At 56.2% G+C, this 15,804-nt stretch overlaps 1 protein-coding gene and 1 long non-coding RNA gene across 4 annotated transcripts in view; one reads left to right on the forward strand and one right to left on the reverse strand.

The window, feature by feature from the left end:
• Positions 1–4,724: 4,724 nt before the first annotated feature.
• Positions 4,725–6,754, reverse strand: LOC123777918 (uncharacterized). Its single transcript, XR_006775753.2, has 3 exons — positions 6,651–6,754; positions 4,996–5,260; positions 4,725–4,885 (listed from the first exon to the last, which is right to left on the reverse strand). It is a non-coding gene; the product is annotated as an uncharacterized LOC123777918 (long non-coding RNA).
• A 215-nt stretch (positions 6,755–6,969) lies between these two features.
• The window catches only part of SLC38A10 (solute carrier family 38 member 10), a 41,959-nt gene continuing 33,124 nt past the window's right edge, over positions 6,970–15,804 (forward strand). For 2 of the 3 annotated variants that reach the window (XM_045774930.2, XM_045774931.2), the window contains exons 1-2: positions 6,970–7,367; positions 10,574–10,691. In XM_045774930.2, the coding sequence (XP_045630886.2) occupies positions 7,269–7,367; positions 10,574–10,691 (217 nt within the window). In that variant the 5' untranslated portion in view covers positions 6,970–7,268. Of the gene's footprint in view, positions 7,368–10,573; positions 10,692–11,595; positions 11,742–15,804 lie in introns of those variants that run through there. The other variant, XM_045774932.2, reaches the window with a different exon arrangement.

The following is a 15,804-nucleotide window of genomic DNA, read 5'->3' on the forward strand; positions in this document are numbered from 1 at the left end:
AAACCCGGGTGTGTCCGGAGTGGACAGCAGGCCACCGTCCTGGGGCTGCTGTAGTGAAGTTCCATACTGCGGGGGCTTCCAACCACCAAGCTCCGTTATCTGCCAGGTCTGGCGGCAGAAGTCTGAGCTCAGGTGCTGGCACTGAGTTCCTCCAGAGGGTGAAGGAGGGCCTTGTCTCCCAGCGCCGACCTTCCCGCCCACGACCCTTGCTTGCAGGTGAATCGCTCCAATCTCTGCCCATCTTCACACGTGTGCTTTCTCTGTGTCCAAACTGCTGCTTTTTTTTTTTTTTCATTACCAGTCACTGGATTAGGGCCCACCATGCTCATCTTAAGCAATTACATCTGCAAGGACCCTATTTCCAAATAAGGCTCTTTCCGAGGTACTGGGGCTAGGACTGCACATAAGAATTTGGGGGGCCACAATCCAGCCCGTAACCTGCTGGGGACCTCACAGGCAAACCACCACTCTGACTTGCTTGTGGAAAACACCCCTTGGCCGTCCCCCACCAGGCACCCTGGGGTAATCTCCCCAGCAAGGCCCTCAGGAGGGCAGAGAGAGGGCATCGGGGCCAGGCTGTGAGGAGATGGGGGTGCCCTTCCCCAGCGAGAGGCCCCTGCTTCAGTGTCTCAGCGGATGACCAGTGTCTCGGACCCCAGGCATGCCCCAACCCCTGGCTCTCCCAGGCCCGCCCAGCCCAGGGGGCCAGAGCAGCTCTCTGGTCCTCCTCTCCCTGGAGCCCAGCCTGCCCAGCACAGCCTGGGCCTCACCCCCCCCCCCAAGAACCTGAGCCACCAGGGGGTGACCACAGTCTGAGCTCTGGGAAAAACCCTTGGGTAGCAGCTTCTGGACCTGGGGACAAGGACAGACCCCCAAAGCCAGGCCACCCAGCCCCCTGCACCCAGCCCCATCTGGGCTCTGGGTATCCCTAACCTGGGGACCCCGACAGAGGCATGCATGTTCACCCGGGGCTAGCCTGGGTCTCCCCCAACTTACAGGCCTCCCCTCCCCTCCCGAAGGGGACAGGGAAAGAATCGGAGGAGGGTACGTGGGGAAGCGCCCAGGGCAAACACCCAGGGCTGGTGGAGGGGACCACATTCCATCTGCTGCTCAAACCTCACCAAGGCCCAACTGGCCCCAGCCCTGCCCTCACCCAGGAAACGAAGGCCAAGCAAGTATGCCTGTGGGGTGGGGGGTTGCCTCTGGAGACTCTGTGCGCCGCCGGTCATTCTGTGAGGCTGCTGCCCCTGGGATGTGGCACTGGTCTTGCTTGGCTGTGGCAGGGGACTGGTGCATTCCAATGGCGACCCACCGAGGGGTCCTCAATGGGATCTATTCCTGTCGGGTCGGCTGGGCCTGTTGTCAGTTTTACAGCTGTGGGTTGTATACACAGCGAGAGGCAGGAACGGAGCCATCAGGCCTGGGCTTCCCCCATCCTTCCACCAGACACCTCCCTGGGTTTGGGGCCGCCTCGAGGCTCTGCTGCTGCAGGCGGTCTGAAAGGGGGAACCACCAGAGTGGGGATGGGAACTGTAGCGTCTAGACAGAGCCGCCACTGGGCTGGAGGGAACACCGAAGCCCTGCCTGCCAGGCCCCACGCAAGGCTCCCCAACAGCTGCAAGCCCAAGCCCTCCTCCCCGGGGTCCCTGACACTGACTTCTGAGGGGCCATCCCGGCCTCCCATTGTTCCTCCAGTTTGGAAGCTGGAGACAGATGAAAAAGCAGAGAATTGCCCAGTGACGACGCCGTCTGGGAGAGAAGGGCCAGTCCTCGCTGGACGTTACGTGCCCCCTCACAGGGAAGCCCAGGGTGGGGTCATCGACTCTGTTGTCCACTCACAAACACGGAGGACCGACCCTGCCCCCTGGCCCGGGCCTGCCTGCCGCCGGCTCTCCTAGAACCTTCTCCAAAGCAGCCGGAGCTTCCACGGGGACTGAACCCAGACAGGGCCCCTGAATGTCCTCGGTGAGGATCGAGGTTGGGGGAGCTGGAGGGCAAGGAGGGCAGAGAAACGCCCCTGGCGAAGTGGACCCCCCCAGCATGGGAGGGACAGGGTCCTCACCTCACCACAGACAAGTGTCAGCATCCCTCTCTTTTCGAACATGGAGGTTGGCAGCCCCCAGAGTCAGGATCCACACCCAGCCTCCTCCTTCCCCAGACAGTGCCCACAACTGTGGTCTCCAGAAACCTAATGCAGAGTTGCTGCCATTAGAACTGCCACTCTGGTGGGTGCCCCAGAGCAGGCTCAGAGAGGTTCATGAACGTGGCTGGGGTCACACAGCCGTGGTGTTCCAGAAGCCGCAGATGTCTCCCATGGGACGCGGGCATCCCATCAGCCGTAGTGACTGATCTCATGTGGGGGTAGTAAGTGTGGACGGGGTGCAGGGTCAAAAATAGCCACAGCGCTTCCTTCCTCCATCCCTTCCTTTCCCTGACTTACCCCTCAGTCCTTAAAGCTTTAGGTGGGGCAGGGTGAGGAGAATGTCTGTGCCAGCAGGGCTTGGGCGGTGGGGAGGCCACCCAGAACGACGTGGATGGGGCGGGGGTCCAGGTGGGGGTGGAGGCAGCCAAGGGGAGGGTATTGGAGCCCAAATGAGGTGGGAGAGCATCAACCAGGGAGTTCCTAATGCAGAAAGGGGGCATCTAGGCCCTGGACCTCCAGGAGTGTCTGAAGGTTGTGCTGTGAACCTATGGCTCTCAGTCTATACAGATAGGCTGAGGCAGACATCTGGACGTGATGTGTGGTACAGACTCACCAGCCTCCTAGCATTGCCACCGAGCTGCCCAGGAGCATCGGCATCCTGTGGCTGCGAGCACACCAGGCCTCAGATCTTGGCTTCTATTGCCGTTCTCCACCAGAAGGAACCAGGGCTCCTTGGAGACATGACTGATGGCAGCAAAAGTACATGAGGAGCCGGGGACATCCTACTGAGCAAGAAAGCAAAAAAAGTGGTCGGACGATGACAGGGACACAGCGAAGGACACAGAAGCCAGCTGAAGTGGTTCTCACTGTACAGATCTGGGATCATGAGAGCATGGGGGGGGGGGCGGGAACAGTGATAGTCATGGATTGTAAGCCACTGAATAAAAGAGGAAACCATGAGTCTGCACCGATATTGATAAATTGATAAATTGGAAGTTTGATAGGGACCAGGATATTTAGTTTCAAATTACCAGCTTCCAAAGCATTCCTTAATTACAAAGCAGAAAGAGATAACTTTACTGCGGAGAAGCCTATCTAATCAAGCCATCAGAGAGTGTCACCGTAATTGGACAAAGCAAAACCCTGCAGTGACAGGATTCAGTGAAAACGTGGCATCACTTCTACGACATTCCTGCCAATGAAACAACTTCAATCTCAAAATGAGCGTCGTAGGTAGAATAATGCCCTCTCCAAAGATGTGCTCCTCTTAATCCCTGGAACCTGAGACCTTGAGATGGAAAGATTATCCTGGGTTATCCGATGAGCTCAATCTAATCCCATTTCCTTAAAATTGGAAAACTTCCTGGCTGGGTCAGAGACAGGCACTGTGAGAGGGAGCTGACCCCTCCCCCCACCGCTGGCTCTGAGAGTGGAGCAAGGGGACCTGAGGTGGTCTCCAGAACCTGGGGATGGCCCTCAGTTTACAGCTGGCAAGAAAAGGGGTCTTGGTCCTACTGGCCCAAGGAGGTGAATCTGCCGGCTACTGCAGGAGCAGGAATGGATTCTCCCCTCTGGCTTCCAGAAAGGAGGCAGTCTGCCCACACCTTGACTTCAGTCGGGAGATCCTTATTGGACTTCTGACCTACAGAACTGTAAGATAAGGGATTTCCGTTGGGTCAACTGCTAAGTTCAGAGTGATTTGTTACAACAGCAATGAAAAGCTAAGGCAGCGAGGAGCCACTGGACAAACCCAAATTGAGGGACACAGGATGAGTTATTAAGCACATAGAATTCCTCAAACTTCGTAAGAATGAATATAAGCGGCTATTTAGAAAAGTGGGTAAAAATGAGCAGGCATTCCACAAAAGAAATGTGAATGGATGATAAAATGTAAGTAGGTGATTAACTTCATTTGTAATTAAGGAGGACAAAGTAAAACCACAGTGAGATTTCATTTGACTCACCAGATCGGCCACACTGATGATCCCAAACGAAGGGGACAATTTAGAGCAGGGGACCACAGTGTATAGCCCTCAGGCCGAAATGGGCTAGCCAATGCTTTTGTGAATAAAGTTTTATTGGAACACACGCACTCCTCTGAGTGTACTGGCTACAGCTGCTTTCGAGCTACAACAGCAGAACTGAATATTTGTGACCGAGACCATATGGGTTGCACAGCAGAAAATATTTGCTATCTGACTCTTTAGGGAAAAAAAAAGGATTTATTTATTTATTTGAGAGACAGAGCGAGAGAGCGAGTGAGCACACAAAGGGAGAGGAGAGGGAGAAACAGACTCCCCGCTGAGCAGGGAGCCCAACGTGGGGCTCGAGCCCAGGACCCTGGGCCGAAGGCAGACGCTTCACCGACTGAGCCACCCAGGCGTCCCGCTATCTGACTCTTTACTGAAAAAAATTCTCCAGCCTGTGATGTAAACTAGCAAGGGCTCCTGTAAGTACTTTGAACCGCCGTTTGGCCGTATCTGGGAACACCAACGGTATGCGTACTCTTGAATCTACAATTCCACTTCTAGCATCTACTCTAGAGAAGCTCTGATGGAGGAAAGAGACAAGTACCATCATGTTCACTGCATCGCTGTTTATAGTGGCAAATAACAGAACAGCTCCGGTGCCCTCAGCGGAGCACAGATACACATATTCCGGGCTATTTGATCAACAGGATTCCAGAGTGCAGCGAGAATGACTGACCCCGAGAAGCAACACGATGGTGAATCTTGCCAACAGCTGAGTGAAAAAGGAAGTTGCAAAAGAATACATATGTATAGATCCATTAGTATAAAAATAAATGCAAAAATGCTCTACCCCAACACGCTACGGACTTAGTTAGGCTATACCTTTGGTCTCATGCAGCACAGTCCAAAGTAACAATGGCTTAAACGGGGTGGTTTGTCTCTCCCTCGCGGAGCAGTATGGAGGAGGCAGTCAGGGGCTGGGCGGCGGCTCTGCTCCGTGATGGTGTCCAGGGATCCGGGCTCCTTCTAGCTTGCTGTGCACTCCCACCGCGGTCCGCATGGCCCTCATTGCGAGCAGTAGGGTGAAGCAGCTCTAGCTGCAAAGGAGGCTGGGAAGGGCGTTCTTTATCCTAGGCAGCTGTACGTGCTGGCAAAACTCAGGAGACAGAATAAATTAATACTAAAAGACAAATTGTAATGTTCCCCATAACTGTCTGGGGACATATCCACACGTGGTAAAGCTCTAAAGAAAAGTAATGGAGTGATAACGTCAGGGTAGTGATAATCCCAGGACAGCTGTGAAGAGGACAGGAAGGTGGACGTGTGGAGGGACCAAAGGGTGTATCTAAGTTTCTGTTAATATTCTTAGAGCAGAATGGTGGAGTCATGTGTATTCATTATTCCCTGTTAAAACATACCTTCAAGCTTCATATCCTATCATAAAAATTAAAAAGGTTACAGAATGTATGTATGATTTATATAAAGATGAATGAATGGCATGTACTATTTTGGCTTTGAATTAAGCACTTTTTAAAAAAAGATTTTATTTATTTATTTTATTTACAGAGCAGGGGGGAGGGGCAGAGGGAGAGGGAGAAAGAGTCTCAAGCAGACCCCCTGCGGAGTGTGGAGACAGGCCCGGGGGGCTGATCCCAGGACCTTGAGGTCAGGACCTGAGCCTAAAACCAAGAGTCAGCGGCTTAACCGACTGCACCACCCAGGCGCCCCTGAATTAAGTACTCTTTACCTGGTATTCCCTCTTCTTCCCCTCGTGCCTGGGGGTGCAACAGAGCCTTCCCTACCTAGTGGCTGCCCTAAGCTGTTCTAAGACATAAGGTCCTCCATGTGTCCACAAACGTGGTCGCCTCCCGGCAGCCTTAAATTCTTCCTGTGCGGGTCCACCCTGCTTGGAATTACCTGCTCCATCCTGAGAAGGCCCTTCCTTCCCAGCCCTCCTGTGGCTGTGCGTCCATTCAGCAGACACACAGTAGTATCTGCCAGGTGTCAGGAATTCACAGATGTATCAGAGCCTTTCTCTGCTCTCTCCTCTCCCCAAACCCTTCCTCTTCCTCCTCCATTCCCATTTGTTCCTCGAGGCCCAGCCTAGAAGCCACCTCCTTCTTGAAGCCCTTCTAGATTTCTCTGGCTGGTCTCTACCCCTCCTGTCCTCTCACAGCATTTCCTTCGCTCCTTTAATGTTGGAATGTTAGATTCTCTCTTCGCACTGCTCCGCGTGCAGTTCTAAAGGGCGCGGATCCAGGGAGCAGATCCCCACGCTCTCCCCTACGAGCTGTGTGCCCTTAGCGGAGTCACCAAGTCTCTCTGTGCCTGTGCGTGTCACCCGTAAAACGTGGGTGCTAACCCCTCCAAACAGGTTAAGTGTGCAGCTCCAACAGTTAAGCAAGCCCTAGTCCCCGCGCCCAGGGTACGGAGCACACGCCCGCACATCCGTCCCAGAGTGTAATCGCTGAAAGTGAACCCTTCAAACCCGCTCTCCTCCGACAGGCGCTGCCCTTTCTCTCCTGACCGCCACTGACCTTGTCCTCCAGCCCCAGCAAGGCGAGGCTCAAGAGACCAGATCCGTGGAAAAACCAGCCTTCTCAAGCTCCAGACAGGTGCTGGACCCCGTAGCTCGGCAGGCCCCGCCCTCAGCCCCGCCCCGCCGCAGGCCCCGCCCCGGGAAGCCCGCACCCGCTTCCCATTGGTTTGAGATCCGCAGAGGCCCGCCCCGCCGGGCCAAGCCGCATCCTTACCCTCGCCAGCCCCGCAAGACCCCGGCCTGCCCTTCCAGGCCCGCCTCTCATTGGTGCGTGCCCGCGGAGCCCCGCCCCCGCGCCGTCACTTCCGGTCAGAGAAGCCTGCGGAAGGCGGAAGTGTGCGCTTAGAGGCGGTCGTGGAGACCGGCTGAGGTGGCCCTGGCAGGTCCCTGGCTGCTCTTCTGCGTCTGGAAGCGGGGACGTGGAGGCGGCCAGCGACAGCGAGTGGGGGACGATGCCATGAGGCCGCCGCAGGGCCTGGCGGGGTCTGGAGGTTGACCGTGCCTGCCGCCTTCCCGCGAGGCCGCCTCCTCCAGGCAGTCGCCCGTCCCTCTCAGGGTCTCACATCCTCCGTCCCAGCGCCTCGGCCCGGGGCTCCTGGGCCCTCGACCTCGCGCTATGACCGCGGCCGCCGCCTCCAACTGGGGGCTGATCACGAACATAGTGAACAGCATAGTAGGGGTCAGTGTGCTCACCATGCCCTTCTGCTTCAAACAGGTGAGTCCAGCGGCACAGGGGTCGCCCCTGGCCGGCCTGGGAGGCACCAGGGCTGGGCGGAGGCGGCTGGGCGGGGTCTGCGGCCGGGATCCGACAGGGCTCTGCCCGTAAGAAGCCCGCGGTGTGGGAGCCGGTGGCACCTGTCGGCTTTGGCCTGCCGGTTCGCACAGTTAATGATTTCAGACCGCGGTTCGCAAGTGGAAAGTGACCGCAGGGTTCCGTGTTATTTCTCCTTATTATTGTCGGTTTTTTTTTTTTTTTGAGGTTTTAAGTAATCTTCAGGCCCAACGTGGGGCTCGAACTCACGACCCCGACCGCAGGGGTCGGCTCCACCGGACTGAGCCGGCCAGGCGCCCCCTCTTTGTACTAATTTTTTAAAACTGACCCGACTGCACTTACTTTTGGAGCGCACAGGTCCAGCCCTGCTGGCCTTGGGACTAGGTTGGGGTGTTGGTTTCAAGGTGATCCCAGAATTTGCCGGATTGTGGGTTTTACCATATGTAAATGTTACCTCAGCTGAAAAAAATCTGAAATGTATTTTAAAAATGGGTGTCATGCAAACATCAAAGGCCACATGGAAAAAAGCCACTGTCTGTGCAGTGTGGACCCATTTGGCTTCTGTTTAATCCACAAATAAATGGGTATTTGGTGCTTTACTAAAGGGAGGTTGGTGAGATTATCAAATTGGGCAACTTCTTTCCTAAAAATGAACTCCTGGGCCTCATGTGTGCCAGGGATGGAGTTGCTGCTCCCCCTGCGCGCTGGGAAGGGCTGGCGGCTTGTGGAGGAAGAGGGGTGTGGTGCCACAGGAGGGGCAGGGGGCCGGGCAGGTGGCTGCAGGGCGCAAGGACCAGTCTTAGGCGATGAAACCAAATAGGGAATAAAATGCGCATTTTGAAACTGAAAGTGGGCACCCATAGTATAATTTTAGATTAACAAACACTTTGCGTTTTCATACTTAGCATCTTTAGGATAAAAATAGCACACAAAATTTTTTTTTAATCTAGAGATTATTGATCCCCCACCTTGAGCCTACCAGCCTGAATTGCTTCTAAGTTCCCACGTGAGTTATTCATGACTGTGCTGGCAAACGTGTGGGCAGGAGGACAGGGACTCTGGCTGCTCTAGAGCTCCGGGGGCAGCATCTGTGACTTAGCGCTGTGAATCCCAGCGTGCACGGCCACTTGCGGGCATTTCTGGAAGGACTGCGTGTCCCAGGGTGCACTGCGTCTTGCCTGGCCGGAACTGCCTTCTGGGGCATGTGTGTGGTTGGGCCTCTGTAGGTCCAAGGCTGCCATCCTCCACGTGGGTCTGTAAAGTGCCCCGGCAGCAGGGCTCTGGTGGGACTCCTGGGAAGTACGCTTTTGGACCTGGGTGATTCAGCTGTGCACAGACACAAGTCCCGGACTGCCACGTGCCGGACACAAGTCCCCTGCCAGACTAACATGCCCAGGAAGAGCTCATGCTTCGTGGTGGAGGCCCTCGTGCAAGTGCAGGACCACAAGGGGTCCCCCTGTCCCGAGGGCCTGGCAGAGCGGGCAGCCTCTCCTCTGGATGCAGCATCTGCTCCCTGGGGAGCCTCAGCTGGAGCACCACTGGAGGCCAGGGGGCAGTTTGGGGATGTGTATTGTTCGTGTCAGACAGCCATGCCCTTTAAAAAAATTTTGGGTTTTGGGTTTTTCTGTTTGTTTGGTTTTAGTAACTTGGGTACTTTTCAAAAACATTAACATTTCACTGAAGTATAAGGTGCATACAGAGACGTGTGCTCTTGGGTGTATTTTTGGCGAATTTTTGAAAAGTGAACAAACACATGGAACTAGCTCCCAAATAAAGGACCAGAGCACAGCCAGCACCCCTCGTCCCTCCTGCCGGGCCCGGCGTCCTGGCTCTAGCACCGCAGATGAGTGGTGCGTGTGTCGTAGCCCTGCGCCAGCAGACGCACAGTCTCGCGCGCCTTCTCGTGTCTACCGAGTGTCCCCTCTGTGGCCGTGCTGCGCTTTATTCCGCTGCCTTCGCTCGGCACTCGTGGCGCTTCCTGCCTGGAGCTCTGTGAACACCTGCACACGGCTCTGACGCGAAGTATGCGTTTCTCTGGGGTGTTTCTTGGAGCAGAGTAGCTGGATTGTGGGCTACGTGTATGCTCAGCTCCCGTAGAGGCTGGTAGGACACTTGTGTCTTCACCTTTTATTTTTCATTTTTTTTCCTGCAAATACGTTTAATACACTTAGATTGCCCAGAGATAGAGGGAGCAAGAAGGATACAACATCTAAGGGAGTCACCCAGGAATTCTTACAAAAGTCCAGGCTGGCTGCAGCCCCCAGGACCCGAGGCACCATTGATGTTAGAAATGAACACAAAATTTTATAGAAGTCTGCTGATTGCATCATTCAAGTCCTTGTAGAAAAGGCGAGCTCTGTCTGCAGGCTCCTGACTTGTGACAGGGACCCAGGCACTCACCTGGCACAGGGGACCTGGAAGCCAGAGAAGAAAGACAGCTGGCCAAAAACACATAGTCAAGGGAGTTCTCTACTGGCCTGCCCCACAGGGCACCAACCGTGGGTTTTTCCCTGCTCTCACCGCAATCTCAAAACCCGGTCCCAAGACCCTGTGCTTATTTTTAAAAATGCTCTAGCCCTTTAGACTCTCCCCGAGACTTCCTAGTCCCTGCCCCGAAGCTGTTTCTTCAGCTTTTAGATCATGAATGAACCTGCTATAAACACTGGCAGACAACTGTCTGCTTGAACACATGTCCGTTTCTTCCGGGTAAATAACGAGGAGTGCAATTGCTGGGTCAGGTGGTGTCTTTTTAACTCGTAAGAAAGGTGTAAATGTCATTTTTAATCTCTTCCCGCCAGAATGCGTTCACCACTCATAGCTGTTGATCCAAGTGGCTAGAAGGTGGAATAGTGGGGTGCACAGAGAGCTTGTTGGCGGTGCCTAGCTGTTCGTTAAGGCTTGGAGGGGCCACAAAGCAAGCAGCGTCCCTGGCACTCTTTCAGGGTCACAAAGCATGTGGCCACCACATGCAGTGAATTGGTCCCTTTCAGTGCTGGGAGTTGTCACCCGTAGGCAGGGAAGCGAGGCGGAGCTGGCGCCTGGCATCTGCAAGAGTCAGGGGCGGCGGAGAGCGCGCTCAGGGGCCACGCGTATGAGGCAGCAGTACTGGGTCATTTTATTTTGTCTCTTTTTTTCTTCCAACCCTCCAGTGTGGCATCGTCCTGGGGGCCCTGCTGTTGGTTTTCTGCTCTTGGATGACACACCAGTCCTGCATGTTCTTGGTGAAAGCCGCCAGCCTGAGCAAACGGAGAACCTACGCAGGCCTGGGTGAGGACGTTGGCACTCGGGGTGGCAGCTGGGCGTCCGCAAGCCCCTTTTCGGGGAGTGCAGTGTGAGACCTGGGCTCTGGGGCCTTGTTCCTTTATTTATTTACTTTCCTTCCACTTTATGCTTAAAGGGTTCCTTGAACAGCAGGTTTTCTTCCTTATTTTAAGATGTAATGCTGTTTTTACAAACCGTTGCTGGGCACACGTGCTTCACGGAGGAGGTGACACTTGTTCTCCTATTTCCTGTTTATGCAAATACCCGTGGAGAGCCTCCCCTTCCAAATTCAGGCAGGACCAGCCGTCCTCAGCCCCCTGTGCACTTGCTCACTGTCTGCTCTCCGGAGCACCCAGAGCCTGCCTTTGGAGCTGCCTGCGGGGGGCCGTGACGCTTCCCCACTTGGAATGGTGTGGAGGAGACGGCCGTCTGGCCTGGGTTGGCGGCCGGGATCCAGTCCCCTGTTTCTCTAGCCCTGCTGTTTCCTGATGCTCTTGGTTGTAATTTCATTTCCTGTAGGTCTTTCTTCCTTTGAATTCGGCCAAGGGCGAGGAGGCTGCGCTTTCTGCTTCCTTTTGGTTTGGACTGTTTCCTGGGGTACTTGGCCCTGAGGGCAGGGCCCTGACATCCCCGCCGCCCTTAGGCTGCTGTGCTCTGCATTCCATGCTGGCAAGATATGGTATGCAGGCTCTCAGGAGCTGGGGAGAATCCCTGGGCTCTGGCTGAAAGCCCTGCCACCCCCCACCCCAGCCAATGTGTGGCCAGGGCGCTGGGTCCGCTCACACTCTCACGGCGGAGAGGAGGCGGCGGGAGGAAGTGGTGTGCAGATTCCAAGGGGCCAAACAAAATAAAAACATCTGCGAGGTCCACGCGTGGGCTTTTGGCAGCGCCACCTCTGGTTCCCTTCCAGCTCGCCTGCTTTGCATTGGCACCAAGACCCTAGCATCTGTTCTGACCTCAAAGCTGAAGGAGTGCCTCCTTTTCTCCTTCCCGATGAGGATGGTGCTGTCAGGCTCTCCCTGTTGCTGGAGTCACTTGAGGAAATGACAGTTACAGGTAAACGGGCCACGCTGAGCTGACCTCATGCAGTTCGGGGTGAAGTGTGCTCCAGGTGCCCCTTCCTCCACCTGCAGGGCTGTGGTCTCCGGGGTGATCTTTTTCTCCCCTCTGAGGGTCGACATATGGCGGGGTTCCCCTACCATGTGTCCCACAAAGTGCTCGGCTGTGCCCTGACAGAGGACAGGTGACCCTAGACTGCGGAGGTTGGTGGCTTTTGACAGCAATCTGTCTGATTGTTCTTAGAAAGTCCCTGAGAAGGCAAACCGGTTTGGCTGGGTGTGAGAGACTGCAAGGAGAGCAGACGTGGTCACCCTCGTTGGGCTGCCTGAGGCTCCTGCCTTTAGCTGCTCGTGGTGACCGTAGCCCATCTGCTGGAAGCACAAAAGATCCCAAACCACCAGTGGTCTTCAGTTGTGCCCTCAGTCCCAAACGAGGTGGCTCAGTTGTGTGAGCCCCCACAGACCCCGTGGCCCGGTCTGCAGCGTCGGCTGCCCTGGGTCCAGCCTCGGTCCCGGGACCATCTCTCAGAAACAGAGACCCGACCACTTGGAAAGGGGTCCCAGACGGGAAGAGATGAGATTCTCCCTCCGACCCTGTGGGTCGGGGGCCCTCCCGCACCTGGACAGACTTATTGAAAGGGTCTTTCTCCTCATCCTCTGCCTTCTCCTGGGCGAGAAACCCCAGGAGAGCTTGTGCCATGTCTGGAGAGGGTAGCCTGAGAGGAGGCCCCCCCTGCATCCCGGTGCCCTGGGATCCGAGACCGACAGCCTTGGTTGGCAGAGCCTCCGGCCCCAGCACGCATCGTCTGCTGGATCTGTGGGCATCGGGCAGCGTTGGGGGCAGGGGTGTGGCCAAGATGGCCTTCGGCCACACGTGGAGACGGAGCAGGGGCGGGAGCGGCAGACGCGGCTCACACAAACTGGCTCCAGGGCAGAGGTGGGGTGTGTGGGGGGTGGTTTCACGGAGGATGTCTGCCACGCCCAGACGTGAGGGGGCTTTGCCGCGGTTCCTCGGTGACCCCAGTGCCGCCCCCTCTGCCGCGGCCGGCGCGCGGGCGCTGCGGAGGGTCAGCTCTCCCAGGCGGGAACCAGGGCGCTGCTGCAGTGTCCGTTGGCGGGACCGCTGTGTTTTGTGGTGTTCTGGTGGCTGCTCCTGGGCCGCATTGTGAAATCATCCACTTCCTACCCGCCACTCCCTCGCCCTGTGTATCCTGCTTCGCGTAGACTTCTTTTATTTTTTTATTTTTTATTTTTTTTAAAGATTTTATTTTATTTATTTATTCGACAGAGATAGAGACAGCCAGCGAGAGAGGGAACACAAGCAGGGGGAGTGGGAGAGGAAGAAGCAGGCTCCCAGCACAGGAGCCTGATGTGGGGCTCGATCCCAGAACGCCAGGATCACGCCCTGAGCCGAAGGCAGACGCTTAACCGCTGTGCCACCCAGGCGCCCCCGCGTAGACTTCTTTTAAAAGGTTTTATTTATTTATTCGAGAGAGAGATTGAGGTAGTGAGAGAGAGAGAGAGATAGCAAGAGAGAGCATAAGCAGGGGGAGGGGTAGAGGGAGAAGCAGACTCCCCGCTGAGCAGGGCACCCAATGTGGGGCTCAATCCCGGGTCTCTGGGATCATGACCTGAGCTGAAGGCAGATGCTTCACTGACTGAGCCCCCCAGGGGCCCTCGTGTCGACACTGCTAAACCTCATTTCAGAAGATAGGCACATCAGCCAGTCAGCCTCCCCCAGTGGTCTCAGTCCCCTGAGGCCACCGCAAGGCCCGGACCCCACCGTGCTGAGTGTGGCCTCTGAGCTCTCAGTTGTGAGCACTAGATGCTTCTGGCACTGTGTCTGTGGTCCTGGTGCCCTGGTCAGCCTGCTGCCCACTCCTGGGCCTGGGGTGGGGCCTGCAGATGGCCTGTCCAGCCAGTTTTCTCCCTGCCGGTCTTCGGATGTCTGACCCACCTGCGTGGATATGTGGCTTGGGCATGAGAGCTGTAAAGCCAAGCTTTCTGATGCCCGGGGGTCTCTACACTCTCATTTATCCAACAAATGTTCTATTGTTCTCTGTGCATGTGGCACTGGGGAATGACATGCAGTCCGAGGCCTGGCTCTGGGGACGGCTGGGTTGAGGTCACCCTCCTATTTTGAACAGCACGGTTTGGTGTGCGTACCTCCTTCTCTGCCGTGCTGACACTGGCCGTCGGTCAGGGGGAGGCTTTGGATAGTTGGTGGAGAGAGCAGGAGTGGGGCCAGGGTCCTGCACTGAACCAGGTAGTCTAAGAGTCAGCCCTGTGTCCACAGCAGCCTTCGAGCCACAAGCCAGGCAGTGGCCCCCAGGAGGGGAAGCTGCTGTCTGGCCTCCCAGGGAAAGACTGGGAGAGCCCTCCTGACGCCAGTCCTCGCTTTGCATAAGAGCACTGGTTAGACTGGTATGAGGCCACACCTACTCCTAGTCCCCGTGCAGCCTGGCCTGCTGGCTGCAGAGTGCCTGTCACAGGGAGAGGCGTGCTTGCTCAGAACCCCTTTTACAGACACCTGCCGGCCTGCTGGGGCAGGTCCATCACTGTGGTTCCTCCCCCGAGAGACAGTCCCGGGCCCCCTCTGCCCTTCCAGTGCCGTGCCAGGTGGGAGGCTAAGGGCAGGGGGCTGCTGGGCATTTCTGTTTAAGACTCAGGATCTCCACTTGAAGTGGGGGGTGGGGGAGCTCAGGTAAAGAAAGGGGTGAGTGGGGAGGCCAGAAACTGGGACAGCCCCCTAGATGTTCTGGGTGTCTGGGTGAAGAGTGCCGCCTCCCGCCTTGGTCCCCTGACTTGCTGAATACCTTCCATTACCTCCGCGTCCAGGATGCTCGTGTGTTCTGGAATTTTTTCTGGCAGCTGCTCCAAGCATTTGGAAGGCACCGTAGCTATTCAGCTTCTCGTAGAGAAGGGACGGCCGGGAGCGGGGCTGCCTCTGTGGGGCACTGGGTTATGTGTCCTGTCTAGAGGCGTGCTGCCCAGCGGCTGTCCTTGGGGGCCTTGGAGCGCCTCCCTTGGGTGACAGCAGGCCTTGGGCTGCTGGCTGCTGTCTGGAGTCCTTAGTTTGTGAAGGTCTCAGCTGGGCCTTGAGTCTGTGGCAAGGAGTCAGACAAACTGGGGAGGCCGGCATGACCCTCAAGGCAGGGCCTGTGCTGCTCACCAGCCTTCTGCCCATTCGTGGCCTCTGTCCCTTGTGTCATGTGCCAAGCTCCCCTGCATTTGGCAACACTGTACCTCTTCCTAAGTCATTGAGAAGTGATGAGTGTTGTTTGGACTCATTCACACCAACTGGCTGCATGTTTCCTTCTCTCCGAGTCTCCTCGGAGCAGGAAGCTGGGCTGTGTTGTCACGCGCACCCCTTTCTGGTCGCTCCTGGGAGATGGGAACTTCCCTAGAGGGTGGAGGGATGCAGGGTTCCCGGGGGCCACAGTGAAGTCCTGGGAGGGGCCCTGCCGAGCCAGCTCTTACTCTCATCTGCTCAGAGCAGTTCTGCTGTCAGGAAGGAAGGACAGGCAGCTCCTCTCCGCTGTAGGACACGCTGCTCACAAGCCCGGCTCCTCGGTTGTCTACCTCCAGGGGGGCAGTCCTAAGACCTCTTGTCCCCTCGCCCCCCAAAGTGCCCCACTAGAAAGGATTCTCCAAGTTTTCCTCTGGAATCACAGAGGGTGAACCTAAAGGCCTTAGCCAAGTCCCTTTGGTGCGGGTGGCGGAAATGTGGAAGCCGGCCGCACTGTCCCCGCCCTCGCCTGGCCCGGGTGCACGCACAGCATCGGTCTCGGGCGCACCTCCTCCGTGGGGACAGTGGGGAGACTGCCACTTCACGGGCACAGTTCTCTTTCGTTGTTTTTAATAAAAAAATCAATTGCCTGTGTCTTTCTCTCCTTTTTGTTCTTTTTTCTATGGTTTCCATTTGTTGATGGTAGACCTGAAAAAACCATGGGTCCAGAATCTTAGTGTTCTCTTCGCACCCTTGAAATGCAGGACCAGCAGGTTTTTGTCAGATTGCCCTTCCCAGCTTCCCTCGGTGGTGTCTTTACTGGTGTGCTTTT

This window comes from Ursus americanus, chromosome 23 (assembly GCF_024610735.1).
Source record: "Ursus americanus isolate L20-20 chromosome 23, mUrsAme1.1.p, whole genome shotgun sequence".
NCBI classification, from domain to species: Eukaryota; Metazoa; Chordata; class Mammalia; order Carnivora; family Ursidae; genus Ursus; species Ursus americanus.